Below are 22,779 nucleotides of genomic sequence, written 5' to 3'. Positions count from 1 at the left end.
GAGAGCCCAGTATCACAGCTCAACATCGTGATAAATGGTTTTCAATGTATTCTAACGGGGCGCCCCTCCTGGCCAATCAGGGTGGCTGCACCAGCTTCGACACCACCCCCCAGCGGCCGCACAGGCGCACTGAGCGCCCAACTGCCATTTTGTGGCAGAGCCTACTCTGCAAAAGCGGGAGAGGGATTAAAAGAAGCGGCGGAGAAGGCTGCATTTCTCCTCTGTTCTGGCAACTTTGTAGTGACGATTCTGCGCTTCCGGTCAAGAGAAGCAGGAGGAAGAACAGTTTTAAAAGAGGTAAAGTATCACTACTTTTCAGAGAAGGGGGAGTTTGCAGGATCTTTAATCGGCCTCTAGGTGTCACGATGGGGCTCCGGGTCTGGGCGGCTTGTCGGGGGGTGTTTGTCTCCCTCTATCGTTATTGAAAAACTCGTCAAAATATGTTAAAATAACCGAAGTTCTACCAATTGTATGTGCAACGTGAGATGTGTATTACGTATTGGTAAAGACACCGTCGAAAGTATCTTACTAATACATCGGTGGTTTGGTTGGAGTGTTAGCTCCAAGGCCGAGGCGTCCATTTTCTCCCTCTTCTCTTTGTTTCCTGTCTTTTACTACCGAGACCAGATGGAAACTGGCGGGCTACAGCTAGCAAGCTAAGCTGGCTAACATTAGCTTGGCTGTATTAACTTGTACACACCCTAATCTAAACCTACTTAAGAGTACAAAAGCATACATGAATGATTAAGTTATTAAATATCGTTTATGCACGTCACCAACAGTCCGCTCAAACTACCATTTTCATCGCACTAATAAAAATGGTTTCGTTGGCTAGGTTGAAACCAGCGAGTTTATGTAGCCCCATCCCCCAGTCCGTAGCTACAAAGTACACAGATCCTCTTGGATTGTCTATAATCGCTCAAAGAAGCGCAAATTGATAGCCATCTAGCTAGTTCAGTTAGCAGATTTAACACTGTTAACTAGCGTTATTTGGTTGACGCGCCATTATATAGATTTAAGCGCCAATGTCTGCGTACAACTAGCTAGTGCTGCGTTAGCATGCTAGCGCATTGCGCACACGGAAAATAATCAGGCCACCGCCGGTAGACTGGATGACGAGGCATTCGGGGCAAAATGACCCCGTGTAATCGCAGATACCACTCGGCGTTTCGTTTAGTATCCGACTTCCCCAAGTAGTCTGCGATAATCGGACATTATTTCGCATCTCCCCGTGCCATCTTGTCTCGGTTTAGAAACGAAGCTGTTGTTACACCGTCTGCCCGCTTGTCTCTTATTCTAAGTTCACTTAGAACCACATAGACAGAGGGACATATAACGGCAGAGAGCTCCCTCTACGACTCGGCTTGGAGAGGTGCAAAAATACCACTACAAAAGGGAGCGACATCTGGTTGACAATATGCTGAATGTGTTTGCCAACGTTGAATTTGGTGTAATGTAACAACTTCGTGCGGGCCTTGGTGGTTTTACACAGCCGACACCCCTGTAGCTCTGATAAGACAGATCGACCTGTAAACAGACGCTTACCATCATCATGTGAGATAGCAGGAACACTGCTATCCAATAGGCGTTAACAAGTGAATTCAAGGTGGCAGTGCTGTTCTGTTTGCATAAGTTTGGATTCTTAAAGCCAAGTACTAGTTATGGTGTTTAGTAGATTTGCATGTGTCGGTACTTGCGGATCTAGGCCTTCCATTCACTAAAGTCAATGATTTTCTTGCACGAATTAGCTCACACACACACAAGTCTTCAGTCATTGCCCTTTTGAAAGAATTTGTTATTTTTACAGTACAATAATGGATGGGTTTCAGCCTTAAACATGATGCAGATCATTTAGTGAACCAGAACTGAAAATGGTTTGTGTTCTATACTCAGTTTGGCCTCTTGGTATGGAACTTTTCGCTTCTAAACTCTACCAGTTTATATAACTATAAGTTAGTGTACTGAAATGGGTCCGCTATTATTATTTTTTTGCAATTTCTCACCTTGAGCAGAATAACAGAGACTGTCAGCTAGCAGAACCAGAGCAACCAAGTTAAGTTGTCACGGATGCCTAATAAAAGTTGGTCTCATTTTACACACAAGCAAGTCTGTGTGTGAATTCCTGCAGTAGTAGCTGTCTTACAGTTATAGCTTTTTGATGGATTTAGTCATGAATTCCCAAAGTGTGTTATTGCGACTGCCTTTTCTTGGTACAGTAAAAATGTCTTTCCCTGACAGTGGTGTGACTTGTCCCTCCTGCAGGTTGTCATGAGGAGAGTCAGGTAGCCATCAGAGTTGAGTCAGCAGAACTCAGGTTTTATGCCACAATAAGAGGAAGATCGTCTGTACCAAAACCCAACAGGCAGCTCTGACCTGAGATAGACAGAATCATGAAAGCATTAAAGTTACACTTTGTGTTTCAGGTAACATATGTAGTGTTAAGCTAGAACACTTGCAACATTTTGTTTTGAACTGGAACATTGGACCATGGTAAAATGGAATAAAAAGACATTTGATGTTTTGCCATAGTTGTCATTCAAACTCTGGGCACATATGGTAAATATCTAGTTAACAGAGTGGAAATTATAATCTTTTTCTCTTAAACTGACAAATCTTAGATCCTACCCAGCATGGACGGGGGGCCAACAGATGGTGTAGGGGTGGTGGAAGACCCAACAAAGGACTTTCCCTCTATCCAGGCTGTACACAGCCAGGATGCCATGGTTGCTGATCTACTCCAGCAGGCTGCAGAAGCTGGAGGGGTGGTCGAAGGACAAGCTGGAGTTGTCCTTGAACAGGCTTGTAAGTACATTAAATTCATTAACCATACATATTAATGATACTGTGTGTGTGTGTGTGTGTGTATATGTATGTATGTATGTGTGTGTGTGTATATATATATATATATATATACTAAAATGTTTAGTTGAGGGGGATGTTAATGTGTTATTACCACTGTTTTTAGGTGCAGGAGACAGCATGGTTGATGTTGCCCAAGCCCAACAGCAGCTGATGGAGAGTAGTGTGGGAGTAGAGGGTGGAGGAGGTGTTGAGATGATGGTTATGAACTCGTTGGACCCTACCCTGCTGCAGATGAAAACTGAGGTAATGTTAAGCCCAATGTTTTCTTTCCATTAGGGAAACTACATATTCCTATTTGTAGATGTAGCCAGCTTGAACTTTGCTCTTGTTATTACTTAAGAAAACCAATCATAGCATGCACAATATGTAGCAGTTGTCCACAAAATGCAGGGTCTATTTAAGTCAATTTGATGTGGCTTTAGGTGATGGAAGCTGCAGTTGGAGGAGCTTCAGGGACAGTTGGTGTGGTTGGAGGTGTTCCTGGTGCTCCTCACCAGGCAACTGTCACAACTGTGGACCAGACTCAGATCATTACACTACAGGTGAGTGCTGTAACCATTTTCAAGTCTTGCACACCAAACAGAATTTATATGTTTTGAATTTCAGCTCATAAAATATTCATCCCTTTGTAGGTGATTGTATTGTTGTGCTGGTTGCATTAGTGATCTATGTAACACCCTGAAATTACCTCTTCAGGTAGTGAACATGGAGGAGCAAGCTGCTCTTGGTTTAGGAGAGCTCCAGTTGGTTCAAGTGCCTGTGTCTGCCACTACTGTGGAAGCGCTGCAGCAAGGGACATTTGTAGACACTACCACTTTGCCTAAAGATGGAGATCCTGTCATTTGTCACACCCTGCCACTTCCTGAGGGTTTTCAGGTAAAGAACAATTTATTTCACACAAGGTGAAGACAAAACTTTCCAATGACAGTGGGATTTTCGCAGCATGGCCTCTGAGCAAGTATACATTCTCCCTTTGTACTAAGAATTTACCTTTTTTTATTTTATGTTTTAATTTAATCTCAAGGTGGTCAAAGTGGGAGCTAATGGGGAGGTGGAGACAGTGGAGCAGGAAGAAGAGGGAGAAGAACCCCCCCCTGAGGAGGAGGAAGAAGAGGAAACGGTGGATAATCAAGTCTTGGAGGAGGAGGAGCCTACTCAGCCCCAGAATGATGACCCATCCTGGGCTAAAGATCCTGACTACCAACCCCCCTCTGGAGCTATCAAGAAGAGCAAGAAGGTACAGTAATTGTGGGGTTTGACTTTACAGATGTTATCTTGTGTATTAGTGTTGTCTCCCTGTTTGGTATAAAGGATGGCCCTGTCTTTTTTTGTTTAGGGTAAAAAGAGTCGCCTACGGTATGCTGAAGGGGATAAGGACATGGATGTGAGTGTGTATGACTTCGAGGAGGAGCAACAAGAAGGCCTCCTGTCTGAAGTAAATGCCGAGAAGGTGGTTGGCAACATGAAACCTCCCAAACCCACAAAAATTAAGAAGAAAGGTGAGAGATTGGGATCTTGTACCACATTCAGTTTAAAATGCTTCCTGCTGTTTATTACAGTTTTATTGTGTATTTGGTGTAGTGTTGCAGGATGAAACTAATGTGTGGTGTAGATGCCATGGCAGCCAAATGTAAAATATGACCGGTCTGTTGTGCACATCCCATTTAATAGGTGTAAAGAAGACTTTTCAGTGTGAGCTGTGTAGTTACACCTGCCCTCGTCGCTCTAATTTGGATCGACATATGAAGAGTCACACTGATGAGAGGCCACACAAATGCCACCTGTGTGGAAGAGCCTTCAGAACAGTAACCCTGCTCCGAAACCACCTCAATACGCACACCGGTACGGGCACACTTATCATGTTCCTTTTTGTCACTAAATGTTAATTTCCTTATTGTCATAGAAGCTCCACGAGTTCTTCAAAGTACTTGTAACGATTGACTGTGACGAGTCACAAAGTCTTGCATATAATGTGTGTGTGTGTGTGTGTGTGTGTGTGTGTGTGTGTGTGTGTGTTTTGTGAAAATGGTATTCATAACTGCATGCTGTTTATGTCATTGTTTTCTTGGTTCAGAAAGAACTAGTGGTGGTGCCCAGTGCACCCTAAACTACACTTAAATTTGTCAGTGGCTGTTGGAAGTACATCCATCCGTTATCCAAACTGCTTATCCTGCTCAGGGTCGCGGGGATGCTGGAGCCTTTCCCACTAGTTTCAATAATTTATTGCCATATCAACTTTACAGTTGATTTGGAATTTGTTTCAGTTTGCTCAAAGATAACAACAGTACAGGCTTTATGGTAACACATTGTCTAAATAACCTTTTCCTAATGGCACTTACCTGTTAAAAGTTTACATCACCTCATCACCTCTCTTCTCTTCACCAACATGCCCATTGAAGTCCGCTCCAATCACCACTCTCTCCTCCTTCGGTACACTCTCCACCACGTCATCCAGCTCACTCCAGAATTCTTCTTTTTCTTCCATCTCACACCCAACTTGTGGGGCATATGCACCGATAACATTCATCATCATACCTTTGATTTCCAGCTTCTTACTCATCACTCTTTCCGACACTCTCCACCTCCAACACACTCTTGACATACTTCTCCTTCAGGATTACCCCTACCCCACTTGTCCTTCCATTCGCACCATGGTAGAAGAGTTTGAACCCACCTCTGATGCTCCTGGCCTTACTCCCCTTCACCTGGTCTCTTGCACACACAGTGTATCTCCCTTCCCCCATCATACCAGCCAGCCTCTCTCTTTTTACCAGTCATAGTGCCAATATTCAAAGTTCTGACTCTCACCTCCACACTCTTTCCCTTCTTCCTCTCCCACTGCCTCTGGACATGCCTTCCTTCTCTCCTCTTTCCTTCTCCTTTGCCCAACAGTAGCATAGTTTCCACCGGCACCCTGCTGGCCAACAGTACTGGTGGTGGTCGTTGGTAACCCGGGCCTCGACCGATCCTGTATGGAAATCTGATATATGAGCCAAATACTTGATTTGGCAGATTTTTTATGCTGGATGCCCTTCCTGACGTAACCCTCCCCATTTATCTGGGGTTGGCACTGGTACTAAGAATGCACTGGCTTGTGCATCCTCATTGGCTGGGTTCCTCATAGTATATGTACAAATGAGAGAATTAGACTACCTGGCTAATGGCAAATCTTATAGTAGGAAGGGGCAGTAGTTTACGTGTTCAGTAAAACCTGTCCTCTATAAGCCTTAAAACTTTTTGAACTTAGCTTTTCAAGAACTACTCAATAGCTACGAATTTGTGTACTTTCAATCTGGTTCGCTGTGCATATTCTCGCTTTTTTTTTCTTTTTCCTCCAGCAGAGCCAGAGTGCTTCTTCCTTTTTTTTAACTTTTTTTTTTATGCACTATTATTATTTATGTTGCCCTCTGCTGGCTGTAATACAGCATTGGCAAAAATATCAAACCACCACAAAACTGATTGGGAGAGGATTTTAATAGCTGTTCTTTTCTCAGTCAGCACCCGTGCTTTGTCTTTGGCAGTCCATAAAATACTTTTGCTGGCTGCCTTGGATATTGTTTCAGAATTTGGTATTGGAGTAAAAAAAATATCTTCCCAGGAACTCGCCCCCACAAGTGTACTGACTGCGACATGGCATTTGTGACCAGCGGAGAGCTTGTCCGTCACCGTCGCTACAAACACACACATGAGAAGCCCTTCAAATGCTCTATGTGTGACTATGCTAGTGTGGAGGTAATTTCTGTCTTATGTGATGTTTCTAAAGCTTAATAGATGGTTAATTTTGTTAAGTATATTTATATTTTTATTGCACCACACATATAGCTACTTTTGAAATATCTATAGAAGTTATTTTTATCTGTTTTTACTTGTAACTTCCTTTCAATACTTGGCAAATGGTGTACATCAATGGATGCAAAACAAGATCTGAATTCTGAGAACATACAGTGCATCCGGAAAGTATTCACACCCCTTCACTTTCCCCACATTTTGTTATGTTACAGCCTTATTCCAAAATGGATTAAATTCATTTTTTTTCTCATCAATCTACACACAATACCCCATAATGACAAAGTGAAAAAGATTTTGTAGAAATTTTTGCAAATTTATTAAAAATAAAAAACTGAAATATTGCATGTACATAGGTTTTAACACCCTTTGCTATGACACTCAAAATTGAGCTCAGGTTCATCCTGTTTCCACTTATCCTTGAGATGTTTCTACATCTTGATTGGAGTCCACCTCTTGTAAATTCAATTGATTGGACACGATTTGGAAAGGCACACACCTGTCTATATAAGGTCCCACTGTTGACAGTGCACTTCAGAGCAGAAACCAAGCCATGAAGTCAAAGGAATTGTCTGTGGACCTCCGAGACAAGATTGTATCGAGGCGCAGATCTGGGGAAGGGTACAAAAAAATTTCTACAGCTTTGAAGGTCCCGAAGAGCACAGTGGTCTCCATCATTCGTAAATGGAAGAAGTTTGGATCCCCCAGGACTCTTCCTAGAGCTGGCCGCCCAGCCAAACTGAGCAATCGGGGAGAAGGTCCTTGGTCAGGGAGGTGACCAAGAACCCGATGGTTACTCTGACAGAGCTCCAGCGTTCCTCTATGGAGATGGGAGAACCTTCCAGAAGGACAACCATCTCTGCAGCACTCCACCAATAAGGCCAGAAAGCACCTAAAGGACTCTCAGACCATGAGAAACAAGATTCTCTGGTCTGATGAAACCAAATTTGAACTCTTTGGCCTGAATGCCAAACGTCACGTCTGGAGGAAAGCAGGCACCTCTCATCACCTTGCTAATACCATCCCTACAGTGAAGCATGGTGGTAGCAGCATCATGCTGTGGGGATGTTTTTGAGCGGCAGGAACTGGGAGACTAGTCAGGATCGAGGGAAAGATGAATGGAGCAAAGTACAGAGAGATCCTTGATGAAAACCTGCTCCAGAGTGCTCAGGACCTCAGACTGGGGCGAAGGTTTACCTTTCAACACGACAACGACCCTAAGCACACAGTCAAGACAACGAAGGAGTGGCTTCGGGACAAGTCTGTGAATGTACTTGAGCGGCCCAGCCAGAGCCCAGACTTGAACCCCATTGAACATCTCTGGAAAGACCTGAAAATAGCTGTGCAGCGACATTCCCCATCTAACCTTACAAAGCTCAAGAGGATCTGCAGAGAAGAATGGGAGAAATACCCCAAATATAGGTGTGCCAAGCTTGTAGCTTCATACCCAAGAAGGCTTGAGGCTGTAATTGCTGCCAAGGGTGCCTCAACCAAGTACTGAGTAAAGGGTGTGAATACTTATGTACATGCAATATTTCAGTTTTTTATTTTTGATAAGTTTGCAAAATTTTCTACAAAACCTTTTTCACTTTGTCATTGTGTGGCATTGTATGTAGATTGATGAGAAAAAAAGGAATTTAATCCATTTTGGAATAAGGCTGTAAAATAACAAAATGTGGGGAAAGTGAATACTTTCCGGATGCACTGTACATTGCTATATACTACAACAATATTGTTTTTGAAAGGCCTGCGCTGGCAAAAAGTTTGTTGTTGTTGTAGGACTGTAATATCTGACATTGTGGGTGTTTGGGTACTCTCCAGGTGAGCAAGCTGAAGCGTCACATCCGTTCCCACACCGGAGAGCGTCCGTTCCAGTGCAGTCTCTGTAGCTATGCCAGCAGAGACACATACAAGTTGAAGAGACACATGCGGACACACTCTGGTAGATAAGACACCCTCAGTTGTAATGAAACATTTATTTATTTTCAGTGACAATGTAGTATTAAACCTCTGTGTTTACTTTCCTCCTTTCTCACCCTACCCTTTTGCTTTTTAGGAGAGAAACCATATGAGTGCTATATCTGCCATGCTCGTTTTACACAGAGTGGGACCATGAAGATGCACATCCTGCAGAAACATACTGAAAACGTAGCCAAGTTTCACTGTCCACACTGCGATACTGTCATAGCTCGCAAGAGTGACCTAGGTACGTTAGATGTAATTATACACATGCTTCTGAAACTGATGTCCCTCTCATTGCATATGCTGGCTCTAAGCTTTGTCTGAGTGTTGTATGTTTTTACTTGGTTCATATTTATCTCATTTGTTAGTCACTATTTCCTCGTGGCTTTTCCTCTTAGTGCTCTGGTCTGCATCACTTTTCCCTGACTCCAGTATCCATTACACAGTTTTCATGTTATCATTACATTCACATTCAGTTGTTTGTGTGTAACTGATCAGTCTTTGCATCTTCTCTCTTCTCCCATCTTCTTTCCTTCCCCTCTTTTACACTTTCCATCCCTCCTCCTCTCCAGGTGTCCACCTACGTAAGCAGCACTCGTTTATTGAGACTGGTAAGAAGTGTCGTTACTGTGATGCTGTGTTCCACGAGCGATACGCTCTCATCCAGCACCAGAAGTCCCACAAGAATGAGAAGCGCTTCAAGTGTGACATGTGTGACTACTGCTGCCGACAGGTAAGACGACGCAGTGCATGTTTAGTGAATGTTCCCGGCTCTCTCCAGTCATGTGTTTGCTAATTTTTTATTTGTAAGGAAAATTTTGAGGGGACAGTTTAATGTCACACTATAAAAAGGTCTGTTTATTATTATTTTGAATGATAAACAATCCGAGCTGTCATCCAAAAACTGACGTATGGGGTGAACTGTGAGTTAACCAAACTGTTAGATCCTTATTCTTTACCCCTTCTAGCAATAGAAAAAGTGAAGGATTTGGGCACCGTAAAACTTATCTGGTAAAAGCAACTCACAAATATTTTTGGCAAGGAAGATGATCTTAGATTCCTCTTACAGTTTAGAGATGTCATACGGTTAAAAATGTTGAATTTAATTATCTTTACCCATCTGTCATATCAGGAGCGGCACATGGTGATGCACCGTCGTACCCACACAGGAGAGAAGCCGTACGCCTGCAGCCAGTGTGAGAAGACATTTAGACAGAAACAGCTGCTGGACATGCATTTCAAACGCTACCATGACCCCAACTTTGTACCAACTGCCTTTGTCTGCCCCAAATGTAGCAAGACTTTCACCCGCAGGGTAATGGGATACAACAAATTTATTCAAACGTGTGTGTGTTTGTGTAATGTTTCTGTTGCTTACTATGGTTCTGTCTGTTCTGCACTTAACTCATTAAGCTTTCTGCCAACTTTCTTAAATGCATATAGTTATTCTCTAACAAATTGAGAACTGCAGCATAACATTTGTTCTGTATTTCTGCTATCTAGAACACAATGGCTCGCCATGCTGAGAACTGCAGTGGTGAAGTGGAGGATGCTGAGAATGGAACGCCTACCCCAAAGAGAGGGAGGAGGGGGAGGAAGAGGAAGATGCGAAACAGGAGAGATGAGGAGGACAGTGGTGAGTTCAGACACCTGTCAGATCCTAGTTTGCAAAGAAGTACAAGCTGGCTAAACTCAATAGTTACCAAAGTCATCCTTGTCTGGGAATTATCCTATAGTTCATATGGTCATGTCAGCTTTACTATTTGGTTACACTAATAGAAACACTGAAAATTCCGTACAAACAGAAACGGCGTGCAATCTCTTAGTCTCTTTCTGTTTCTGTTACTCAGATGATGATCATGCTGAACCAGAACTTGATGAAGATGAAGAAGAGATGGAGGGAGAGGAAGGATCATCATTGATACAGGAAGAAGAGGAACCAGAGAATATTGAGTTGGATCAAGCCCCTGCCACTGTTCCTCTGCCAGCCCCTGAGGAACCACCTGTTAAGAGAAAACGAGGCCGCCCACCCAAGAATTCCCCAAAACCCGCTCCAACCCCCAGCAAATCAGCCAGGGTAGCTGCTAAGGCTGCTGCTTCTGGTGAGGGTGCTTTAAAATACGCAATTCTGGTTGGGTCTTCCAATAAAAAGCAAGGTTAATTACTTTTGACCCCCACCCCTCGTCAATCAGTTTGACCACCATATCTGCTGCTAGTTGTGAAAAGGTTGAAATAGTTGAATGTGAAAGGTTGAATGTGAAAACTTGGTATAGGTTGGTTCCTGCTGGTAAATCTGTTGTTTGGTTAAAGTTGTAATATAACGGGGGCATCCAGGTAGCGTAGCGGTCTATTCCGTTGCATACCAACTAGGGCTGCAACTAACGACTATTTTGATAGTCGAATAATCTATCGATTATTGAAACGAATAATCGACTATTCGGATTATGAATCGCACAATTACTCAATGGCTCTTATTTAGCTATCAGCTTTTAAATTTAGCTTGAGGTTGTTTTAGGCATGTGATAACTAACAATAAAGACAATAAAGATGAATACTTCATTCAAAAATACATATTTTAATGAACTTTCCTGCTGATACAAAAGATTAAAAAAAATCATTTCCAATATCCATTTTTTTCTGTCAAAATTTAAAACCAAGGATAAGCAAAGTAGCAGCAATAAAATATAACAAAACTACAGCAGTTTTCCCTTAATCAAATAAATCAAACAACAATCCATCTAAATTTAGAAGAAATAAACAAGAGGGCGTAAATGTCTACCTGGGCCATACTTCATCACGGATATGATAAAGCTACTATAATCCCGATTTTGGGATAAACGGCAGAATTTTCAGTTTCAAGAAACGAATTAAGAGTCTAGGTTTATGATTTAATTAGCTGGATAACTGTAAAGGAGTTGAATCAAGTGCAACTGGACTTGGTATATATCCGTGAAGACGTTTCGCCTCTCATCCAAGAGGCTTCCTCAGTTCGTGCCTTTCTGACTAGACCAAGCTAGTCTGACTGGCTGGCTGGTGATGAGACTCAGTATTTATCCTCTAGGAGCCGTTGTCAGAGCTATTGATATGCGTGGCTCTTTTGTATACCGATGTTATGGCCGCGCCCGTCGCCATCGGAGCTGTTGATTAGCATTTGTTTAGCAGCGACAGTGGTTGGGGGTGTTACTTTCGACTTCATTGTTCCTGGATAACATACAACACGTGGTGAAATCACACACAGAATATAACGAAACGAACCATTGTAAGACTGGCATTTAGGAAGGAACACGTTTTTAGCATTTAAGAGACCGACAAGACCCGTTAAGTCAATGGATCTCAGACTCGGACCTGGGGGCTCCCTGCGTATGTTGGCTTTGGTTCCAACCACAATTGGCTATCCGATCTTTTTAACAATCAATATGTGTGGTCGAAACGTTAACCGAGCTTATGACTGAATAGCTTGCCGTTATATTTTTGGAGCATCGTTAAGCGAGTGCGCGAGTCTTTACCCTTTAATATGGTTAGGGCACATTTGGAATGTGAACAGGATCGTTGTGAATAATACGTTATTATCTGCTAGCTACTATGTATGTTCAATGCCATTAGCAATTCATTGATCAAGAGAAAATTTATTTTAAAATAGAAAACGTTACAGCTCATAACGTGAAGTAACATGGCTTTTAACATTAACTAGCTAGTTAACTAGCTAACTAACTTACCGAGATGAGTCTTCATCGCACAGAGAGCCAAGGTGCCTCCTCTTCAGATGCTCCAGCATAACGGATGTGCTCCCATGCCAGGCAAGGTCAGCTTTGCAAATGTTGCAGTTTACAACCCTTTTGGCTGAGTTGAGAGTGAAATGCTCCCACACTTCGGATGTTTTTGGTCGCGAATGTGTTGCCATTGCTCTATTGTTCAATTAAGTCCAGTAAACGGTAATGCCTGCATCATGTCAGAGCATTCTGAGTCGGCGCAAAAAAACACGCGCGATGACGTCACCCAACTAACCGACAATTAAATTCGTTGGCAACTAATTTGGTCATCGATTTTTGTCGACTACGTCGACTATTCGTTGCACCCCTAATACCAACATGGGGATCGCTGGTTTGAATCCTTGTGTTACCTCCTGCTTGGTTGGGCATCCCTACAGACACAATTGGCCGTTTCTGCGGGTGGGAAGCCGAATGTGGGTATGTGTCCTGGTCGCTGCACTAGTGCCTCCTGTGGTCGGTCGGGGCGCCTGTTCCGGGGGGGACTGGGGGGAATAGATCCTCCCATGCGTTACGTCCCCCTTATGAAACTCCTCACTTGTCAGGTGAAAAGAAGTGGCTGGTGATTCCACATGTATCGGAGGAGGCATATGGTACTCTGCAACCCTCCCCGGATCGGCAGAGGGGTGGAGCAGCGACCGGGAAAGCTCGGAAGAGTGGGGTAATTGGCCAGATACAATTGAGGAGAAAAGCCCCCCCCCCAAAGAAAAAAAAGTTGTAATATAACCAAGGCTCAGCATTTTCGGCTTTTACCGATTTTCACCAAAAAATACCCAGATTTTTACCCAGCAGATCGGTTTAAACTGATTTTCACCCGGATTTTATGTTTCCACAGATCCAAAAGTTGTTCCTGTTCGTGTGAGGTTATGTAACAGTGTCCTCTTGTGGCGAAATTCGGCATGCTGGATGGCTTTGAAAAATAAAAACCAAAAACGCCGAGCCTTGAATATAACTGTTTGAATATAACTTCCGTCTTGTGCTTTTACAGTATGGATCCTTTTTATCTCTCTACCTCTTTCCAGCTGCAGCCATCATCCAGGTGGAGGATGAGAGCACAGGAGCCATCGAGAACATCATTGTGAAGAAGGAGGAGTCCGAGGCCACTGCAGCGGGTTCCTTGGAGCAGGGGGTGGAGCTAACAGTAGAGGGGGTAGGGCTAGACAGAGAGGAAGTGGAGACTGTGGAGCTGCCGGTGAACGAAGAAGCAGCAGCTGCAGCAAATGGAGATTTGACACCAGAGATGATCCTTAGCATGATGGACCGGTGAACAAAAACAAAGACACATTCTCCCGTGCAGTTAAACACACACACAAACACACAGATTTACATTGACTGAGATGTGTAAATTGACAGATTCACACATGCTCGGGAACATACACATGCACATACTTTCTGTTGTCGTGGCTTCCATTTATGGACATATTACCATGGCCTATTTGCATCACTTCTGGTTAACATGATACTGGTTGGTGGTAGCAAAAGCAACCATGTACAACACGCGCGCACACACACACACAGGGATGATACATACTGAGAGACATGCATAAATACTTATATACCTTCTCCTACATGTAGACACACTTGCATAGTAATGCAATTTTCACTGATGTACACACTAGCAGCCACCCAGAAAGGACCAGATCACACACCTCCCATGTCCCTATTTTCATGACCCTGCTTTGTCTTCTACCCTTATACGGAGTTTCCTGAACCTTATCATAAACTCCCCCTACTAATCCTCATTTGATATATTTTGCTGTTTCTTAGATGAATCAGTTTGTTTTCCGGTGTCAAGTTTCCACCAAAAGCCACATCCCGTTTCACTCTCAACCCATACTCCTACATTAACATTCGACAGAGAAAAAAAAATCAAACAGAAAAACGTAAACGCTTTTCCTCCCTCTTGCTCTGGCACAAGGATTCTTCTCTTTTTAAGATAAAAAGTTATAGGATTTAGTTCTGCTGCTATTCTTCTTTCAGTGCATTTTTAAAATCTAAACTTCATCCTCATTTCGAATCTGTTCTATCAAGAATTGGTCTTTTTTTTGGGGGGGGGGGGGTTGTGATAATTAGTTTTACCTCTGAGATGGCTCTCTTTCCAGTTGTTTGTATAATAATCTATTCCAAAAAGCAACAGACGACTTGGAAAAGAATTGGTTGAATTAGATGGGTTAAAGAAGGTGAAAATCTAAGACTAATTTCAAAACAAGTTATTTCAAATATAGCTGTTTTTCATCTCAACAACTCCGTCGCCTATTTGATTCTTTGCCTTGTTCTTATCAAGTACTTATTAGAACACACCATTTGTTCAAATTTTGATACAAACCCCAATTTAATGAATCACAAGAAATTCATGGACAACTATCAAATAACTCAATGATGGGTTCGAGTAAAAATACGTTTGCCTCATCCTAATGTTGTCTGTACAACTGCCAGATTATCTAAGCAGTGCAGAAAATTATTTCTGGTCTAAAAATATAAAATATAAAAAAATTGAAATTTATTAACTTGAATTTATCAATAGCGACAAACCGCCGACATTTCTGTGAGATGAGGGAAGTGCTTTTCATTTGGGATGTGTTTTCAGAACTTACGGACAAATGATATTTGATCCAAATGAGCAGTCCTGCTTTTTCTGATATTGCTACATGCTTACTAAGTGTGGTTGTCAAATGGTAGCAAAGTTTTGAGTGTTACTGTATGTTACTACATACGGTTTTGCCCAAGGCTGCACTCAGTGGTCAGTTTGAGGATTAGAATCGCAATCTCAACAAATATATTCACCACTTTGGCTGATAAGCGCTTCTCATGCCCCGGTGTGGCTTTTACGACTGCAAAATAAAAGTAACATTTCTGGCAGATGTTCTTCTTGTAAATAGAATACTTCTCTGTCTTTGCTTCATTAAGAACTTCTTTTTATATAGAATAATGATGTTGCTCTTATTTTAGGCTGGATGCAAACTTCACTATTTCCTGAGCCAATGAAAAAGCTACTTTGGTGATTTTTTTAAAATTAGTTTTGCCACCAGAAACCCCCCCCCCCCCCCAGTGTGGGGGTTACATCTGCCTATTAACAAATGTGTTGGCATACCTTGTCAGAGGCCAAGATGTACCTGATGTAGGTAAAAGATAAGGTAATGTTGATAACATTAGTGAATCCCCTTAGGTAACATTTGGTCTCACCCAACTTTCTGTGATCATGGTGCTCCAATGAAGCTCATAACAAGAGTAACCGCACAGGAATCGATCTGTAACGAATGAGTTCTGACATCTTGATAGGCTTGACTTGCACCTGTGTATGCCATGCAAGATTAGCTGGTTTTCTTGTTTGTAGATGGGCACAGAGAAGAGATGTTTATATTTTACTCTTGTCACGAAGCATAAACTCTGTAAACTGACCTACCATCACATGCATTGAGCGGTTTAATTTCATCAGTAATGCTTTGCTTCAAGAGATTATTGCTACGTCTACTGTTGTACACTCGTTTTTTACAGACTGAACTGTACTAATCTGAACCAATTCAGTTTTTCTGTCAATACTCTTGTGCATGTTCAGTGAATTTGTATTCTCCGCTTTGATATGTCATTATTTTCATCTATGGCAATGGTTATCTCTAATTCAGACTGGTTCAGTAGTGTAAAAGTGGTTTTGATGCATTTTATTCTGGCTATATTAGACATTGGCCCCAAAGACTTCATGACAAACTATATCCCATACAGTTCTGTGGAATTTTTGTTGAGAAATTGGGATGCAGGCAAGAAAGATAAGGTTTTTGTACAATAGATGTTCTGATACCCAATTTAAAGAGCAAGTCTTTTTGTTGATAATCATCTAAAAGCTCTGACACTGAATGAAAGTTTTAATCCTTTCCTTGTCTTTATGTAATTATTACATCAAAATAGCTTTTTTTTCCTTTTTTGAGATTAAATACAATTCTATAGAATGATAGATAGGTTTTTGTATACTTGGCTGGCTGTACCACTGTTGAGGAATTTCACAGTAATCAAGGTATCTTGATTTTTATTTTTGTTTTTTTCTAAATGTTCTTGCATTGATAGTTTGGTCAAATCACTAGGAAAATGTTGGTTGAACATGTATGACCATATCCTCCAGGACATTAGCTTGGTTATATGGTCAGTATTGTTAAGACCAAATACCATTTAGCAAGCAACATCCATTGAGCAATAAACTTGAGCTTAGCATGAATGCTGCAGAAAACAGCCATGTCCAAACTGCCAGTGGAGCATGATTACTCCAAAAGCACTCGGATTAGAGTTTAAGGGCCCTACGATTTATGGCGCAAGTGCATGTAGGGTGTGTCCAAATCCACTTTTGCTAGTTAAACGGTGCATCTGGAGGCAAAGCAAGGCGCAGAGGGGTTGCACTTAGCCTTTTAATTAATCATGGGTGTGTTTTGGCCATAACATGAATCAAACCAGAATGTCATCTTCCATTTCCTTTAAAAGCCAGGTGCACTTGCACCTTGACACATTGCTATTTAAATGGTGGGTTTGGCAAGTTGGGAGAAACAAATGGTTTTCTGCTGAGGAAACATCTGCTCCTGTGCAAGCGAAAGGGCGCGAGCAAGACCATCTACGGGAGCAGCAGGAATCCACCAAAGCTCGGATTCCATTTTGACATCATTTTTTTAATATTGTGACGTATACAATATTTCAGGTTGTAATATTTTTAGTTGTAAACTTTTGCATGTTTGTGCGCTGCTGTGCATCCCTGTGTGTGTAACAAGCAGTGTACACGCGTTGTGCACGCGGCTATGTAGGCGCGTCTTACAATCTGAATAATGCGCCCTTAAAATAGCAGGAAAACACTGCGCCATTGACTTTAGACCAGGTTTTCGCTGGTCAGTGGTGCAATCGCTTTCCGCTGCCTCAAGATACCAATACGCCTGACCACACCTATTTTTTAAGACCAACACACCCGCCGGCGCTCAGATGGTCGCAGGTACATTTGCTATTTAAACAATATGGGTGCTGGGCGGGAAAAAGACAACTGCGTTGGTCTGAAACTAGCAATGCCACTTGCGCTGCGCTTTGTGCCGTGTTTCAAATGGGGCCCTAACAGCTGATTTCAGCTAAGAAAGATGTAAAGGCCAACCTTCACTCAACCCCTTCCACTTCCTCTAGGATAAAGCGATTTGGTTTTACTCTTTTGTTTTTACTGAATTTGTGAAAGGTAGATTTACCAGTCACCGAAAGATCGATTTTTAACTGCAGATTATCAATTTGTAATTAAAATGGCATGTTGGGAGACAAATATGGAACTATCCAGAGGGCTTTGGATGGCCAAGACCTTTTGGACCGTTCATATAGGATGACTGGATCTCCTGTCATGAGTTGAGAACGCAGACTGGTGGTACCCTGCAGCGTATCAAAATGGCTGCCGTGGAAGGTCTGCTCTTAAGCTATAGCAATGTTTCAGTGCGCCTTTTGCCTTCTGTTGCTTGCCCACAACTTCCCTATGGTTTAACATTGGGGGGGAGGGGGGCGGCTAGATTTATTGAACACAGTCCTGAAGTTTAGATCAAGAGAGGAATTTTTTAAGACTTTTTTTTTGTTGTTTTTGTCAATCTGATATTGAGACATGTACTTGGAGACGTTAAGAGAATTTAACACTGTACAGCAATTGAGAAGAAAAATAAACACGTACAGCCTACGTCTGCTCTGAAAGATCGCAATTTGTATTGTTTGGGTATATTTCGGGGGAGGGGGAATACAGCGCCTAATATTTTATTTCCTGATTATTTTTTTTTTTTGGTTACCACAAACTTTATTGGTCTAGACTTGGAGATTATTGTATGGTAATAAAGTACTTGCTGATACTTAAAGTACTACTAAGACAGGGGAGTACATCTACTGAGAAATGATCTTTGTTATTATAATCCCTGCCACAAACAGCACAACGTTTGTGCTCATGTCATTAATTTATTTTTTTCTCATACTATACCTCATTGGTGTCTGCCACATGCTTCTTATTTCTCAGTCTCACTCGCACACTCACGCCTACCTCCCCATCCCTCTCCCTTCAGGATGTCGCCTTAAATGTACATACAACATGGTTCAATATTGTAGCTCTGTGTAGGGTGATGGGGAAACCTCTGGCACGAACACTACGGAGGCTGAGGATTTCATCTCCCACCAGGACCTCCCATGCTAAAACGATGTACCCTCGTGGCATCATGTAAGAGCTAATGTATTGTAGGCTAGGTAGCAGAAACTACTTCTTTCGAATTTTAAAGGTGATGGTGGTTTGATATGGTTCGGCTGTTTCCTGCCTTTTGCTTTCATTTAAACTCTCAAATCAAAGCTTTGTGTGTGTGTGCGCGCGTGCGTGCGTGTGTGTGTGTGCGTGTGTGCTTGCATGTGCACCTATTTTTTTAAAAGAAAAAAACATGCATTGCAATTACAAAAAATGTGACTGCACAAGAGCAGTTTTGTGTGCCTCCACATACATGAGGAAGAAAAGGATGTGGTGTGTGTGTGTGTGTGTGTGTGTATGTGTGTACTCATACCTGTCAAAACTTCATCCTATATTGTTGCGCACTGCTGCTGTTAGTTACTTCTGCCTCCCTTTTATGGCTATATTCTCTAGCCAACTACTAGAAAATACGTTATTACCTCATGATTTTGTTAATATTTTTTACGTTATTCTGACTTTTTAATTCTTTGGAGTTCAGATATTTTGGATATATAACCAGTTTACGAGTGGATCATATAGGTGTGTTTAAAACCCTTCGATATCAAGCCTTTGTGAAGGCTTCCTACTGAGAACAATGGCGTCAGGTATGGACACCATATCACCCTCCATGCAAGGTAAGACAACAAAATGCCAAGGCAATGGGAATAAAGTTGTGATGTCAGCATTAGGCCACTGTTACCTGTAACGCAGACATGCATAGACAAATGTTCAAAAGCCTGAGGTCCTTAGTGCCTTGCCCTGACACGGTAATGTCGATAGTGGCTTACAATCTGGTCCTCGGTGTCCCCTAATGCTACTGGTTTTTTATGCCTCCAGATAGTCCATTACATTTACTTGATGTGTTACATTTACCCCCCCCCCCATAAAATTGCTGGAATACCCCACAACAGGTGAATGTCGTGATGCACGCAGCAAGACAGAAAACCAGTACTGTGGATCGCTGAGGACCCGTTTGAAAACTGTCCTGCTAGATCGTCCAAATGCATATCTTTTTTAATTAGATATTTGCTCTGCAAGATGTCGAGGAACGCCCGACTCAAAGGGACACCTTAGCCCTCTGTCATATTGCTTTGCGTACCCTTTTACTGCACGGGCCTGCAGCAGTCGATTTTGTTGACAGTGATGTTACACGTTTGCATTGGCTTAAAATACTGACTTGGAGGCATCAGCCTAACCTTTAACCCCTTTTACCCTTTGCTTTGTCACTCCGATACCCTTGCAAGAGTCTCATGTAACATTATATTGGTGTTGACATGGTAGCAACCATATTGTTGTCAGGGGTATGAGCAATGTGACGGTGGTGGCGGGGTGGCACAGCCACGACAGAAATTGATCATGTTGATTCCTGTGAAATGCTAACATCTTTCTTTACTGTGGCTGCTCTGCCCATATGTAAAAAGGGGACGTATGTACTGGATTAGAGAGAACTGAGTAAAGACATTACACAATCATCAATGCAAACAGAAACAGTGGTCTAACACATGCTGTATTGTAATAGTGATCATTTGGGAAATAAAAATACATAGTCATGATGTTTTGGGTTTTTTTATTGGAATATATTAGATCCCACAGTGCCAGCCCAAAGCACATGGTGATTGTGGTAATCCTAAATAACAACCCCTCCCCTCCCCTCCCAAAAAAATAGAACAGATCTCAGAACTGTTGAAACCACATAGGGTGTGTCTGGCGAGGACGGTCGGGCTAAACCATTCGACGCAGCCAGAGGGGAGATCAGAGAGCAGAGTTCTGGTGAGTGATGTGGTGATTTTCCAAACTGAAATGTGTCAAACTAAAATTGTGATGTGTCTGAACGCACACTAGGACATGGTTGGCTCCCTGTTCTGTGTATAGAGGCATCAGTGGGGGTTTCTTGATAGATGAAAATACATCAGAATCATGTTTATTGGCCATGTAGGTTTGCACATACATGGAATTTGACTCCGGTTTCGTAGCTCTCTCAAGAGTACTTAACATAGAATAACAACACAACGATCTTTAGATATACAGTGCATCCGGAAAGTATTCACACCCCTTCACTTTCCCCACATTTTGTTATGTTACAGCCTTATTCCAAAATTGATTAAATCCCTTTTTTTCTCATCAATCTACACACAATATCCCATAATGACAAAGTGAAAAAGGTGTTGTAGAAATTTTTGCAAATTTATTAAGAATAAAAAACGGAAATATTGCATGTACATAAGTATTCACACCCTTTACTCAGTACTTGGTTGAGGCACCCTTGGCAGTGATTACACCCTCAAGTCTTTGTGGGTATGAAGCTACAAGCTTGGCACACCTATATTTGGGGTATTTCTCCCATTCTCTGCAGATCCTCGAGCTCTGTAAAGTTAGATGGGGCGTGTCGCTGCACAGCTATTTTCAGGTCTTTCCAGAGATGTTCAATGGGGTTCAAGTCTGGGCTCTGGCTGGGCCACTCAAGGACATTCACAGACTTGTCCTGAAGCCACTCCTTCGTTGTCTTGGCTGTGTGCTTAGGGTTGTTGTCGTGTTGAAAGGTAAACCTTCGCCCCAGTCTGAGGTCCTCATCAAGGATCTCTCTGTACTTTGCTCCATTCATCTTTCCCTCGATCCTGACTAGTCTCCCAGTTCCTGCTGCTGAAAAACATCCCCACAGCATGATGCCGCCACCACCATGCTTCACTTTAGGGATGGTATTGGCAAGGCGATGAGAGGTGCCTGGTTTCCTCCAGACGTGACGTTTGGCATTCAGGCCAAAGAGTTCAAATTTGGTTTCATCAGACCAGAGAATCTTGTTTCTCATGGTCTGATGAAACCAGTCCGCTTTCTGGCAAACTCCAAGCGGGCTGTCATGTGCCTTTTACTGAGCAGAGGCTTCTGTCTGGCCACTCTACCATAAAGGCCTTATTGGTGGAGTGCTGCAGAGATGTTGTCCTTCTGGAAGGTTCTCCCATCTCCACAGAGGAACACTGGAGCTCTGTCAGAGTGACCATCGGGTTCTTGGTCACCTCCCTGACCAAGGCCCTTCTCCCCCAATTGCTCAGTTTGGCTGGGTGGCCAGCTCTAGGAAGAGTTCTGGTGGATCCAAACTTCTTCCATTTATGAATGATGGAGACCACTGTGCTCTTCGGGACCTTCAAAGCTGTAGACATTTTTTTTACCCTTCCCCAGATCTGCGCCTCGATACAATCCTGTCTCGGAGGTCCACAGACAATTCCTTTGACTTCATGGCTTGGTTTCTGCTCTGACATGCACTGTCAACAGTGGGACCTTATATAGACAGGTGTGTGCCTTTCCAAATCATGTCCAATCAATTGCATTTACTAGAGGTGGACTCCAATCAAGATGTAGAAACATCTCAAGGATGATAAGTGGAAACAGGATGAACCTGAGCTCAATTTTGAGTGTCATAGCAAAGGGTGTGAATACTTATGTACATGCAATATTTCAGTTTTTTATTTTTAATAAATTTGCAAAAATTTCTACAAAACCTTTTTCACTTTGTCATTATGGGGTATTGTGTGTAGATTGATGAGAAAAAAAATGAATTTAATCCATTTTGGAATAAGGCTGTAACATAACAAAATGTGGGGAAAGTGAAGGGGTGTGAATACTTTCCGGATGTACTTTATACACAAGGATTGACTTACACAGACGAAATAAGAGGTGATAAAGTGCAATGGTGTAGAGAACATATCAGAGAGGCTGAAATAAACACATAATACTTCATCAGAGTTGGCTGCCCAGTAACATTTATTTTCCAGCAAGTAGATCTATTTAATGAATTGCAATATAACATATAGTATACATATATACGGTGATGTCTTCAGTTTTCCGGTGTGAGGGTCTAAGGAAAGGATGTTGTGTTGCTGTAAAGCCCTTTGAGGCAAATTTGTAATTTATGATGTTGGGGTATACAAATAAAATTGACTTGACATGACTTCATTCACTGTTCTGCGCATGCTTTTCTGGTTGCAGTTACCACGCTCAACCTGTGGGGGGAGCTCTGGTGTTACCAATCGCTTGTCTAAATTAAAACAACTCTCTCTCGTCAGGTGCTGAGTCCATGGAGAGGTTACTTGATCATAAACAGACAACCTGCCAGGGTAACTCATAGTCCTAAATAAGTAGTGTGTGTGTGTGTGTGTGTGTGTGTGTGTGTGTGTGTGTGTGTGCGTGCGTGCGTGCGTGCGTGCGTGCGTG

At 42.4% G+C, this 22,779-nt stretch overlaps 2 protein-coding genes across 2 annotated transcripts in view; both read left to right on the top strand.

The window, feature by feature from the left end:
* The first annotated feature begins 44 nt into the window (after positions 1–44).
* On the top strand, positions 45–18,063 carry ctcf (CCCTC-binding factor (zinc finger protein)). Its single transcript, XM_056281839.1, is given in 17 exon segments — positions 45–83; positions 85–297; positions 2,619–2,802; positions 2,966–3,105; positions 3,285–3,404; positions 3,559–3,738; positions 3,887–4,099; positions 4,199–4,361; positions 4,534–4,704; positions 6,461–6,594; positions 8,470–8,590; positions 8,705–8,854; positions 9,183–9,343; positions 9,743–9,925; positions 10,114–10,246; positions 10,461–10,712; positions 13,400–18,063. Coding segments are annotated over 17 exon segments (2,802 nt in total). The 3' UTR covers positions 13,645–18,063.
* Positions 18,064–18,427: 364 nt separating this feature from the next.
* carmil2 (capping protein regulator and myosin 1 linker 2) overlaps positions 18,428–22,779 on the top strand; it is a 72,839-nt gene continuing 68,487 nt past the window's right edge. Inside the window, exons 1-4 of the mRNA XM_056282429.1 lie at positions 18,428–18,576; positions 19,073–19,208; positions 20,240–20,343; positions 22,632–22,682. Of these exons, the coding sequence (XP_056138404.1) occupies positions 19,169–19,208; positions 20,240–20,343; positions 22,632–22,682 (195 nt within the window). The 5' untranslated portion in view covers positions 18,428–18,576; positions 19,073–19,168. The remainder of the gene's footprint in view (positions 18,577–19,072; positions 19,209–20,239; positions 20,344–22,631; positions 22,683–22,779) is intronic.

Source organism: Lampris incognitus, chromosome 6, assembly GCF_029633865.1.
Source record: "Lampris incognitus isolate fLamInc1 chromosome 6, fLamInc1.hap2, whole genome shotgun sequence".
NCBI lineage: Eukaryota > Metazoa > Chordata > Actinopteri > Lampriformes > Lampridae > Lampris > Lampris incognitus.
Note: the sequence above shows the minus strand (reverse complement) of the source record. Positions and strands in the feature narration are given on the sequence as shown.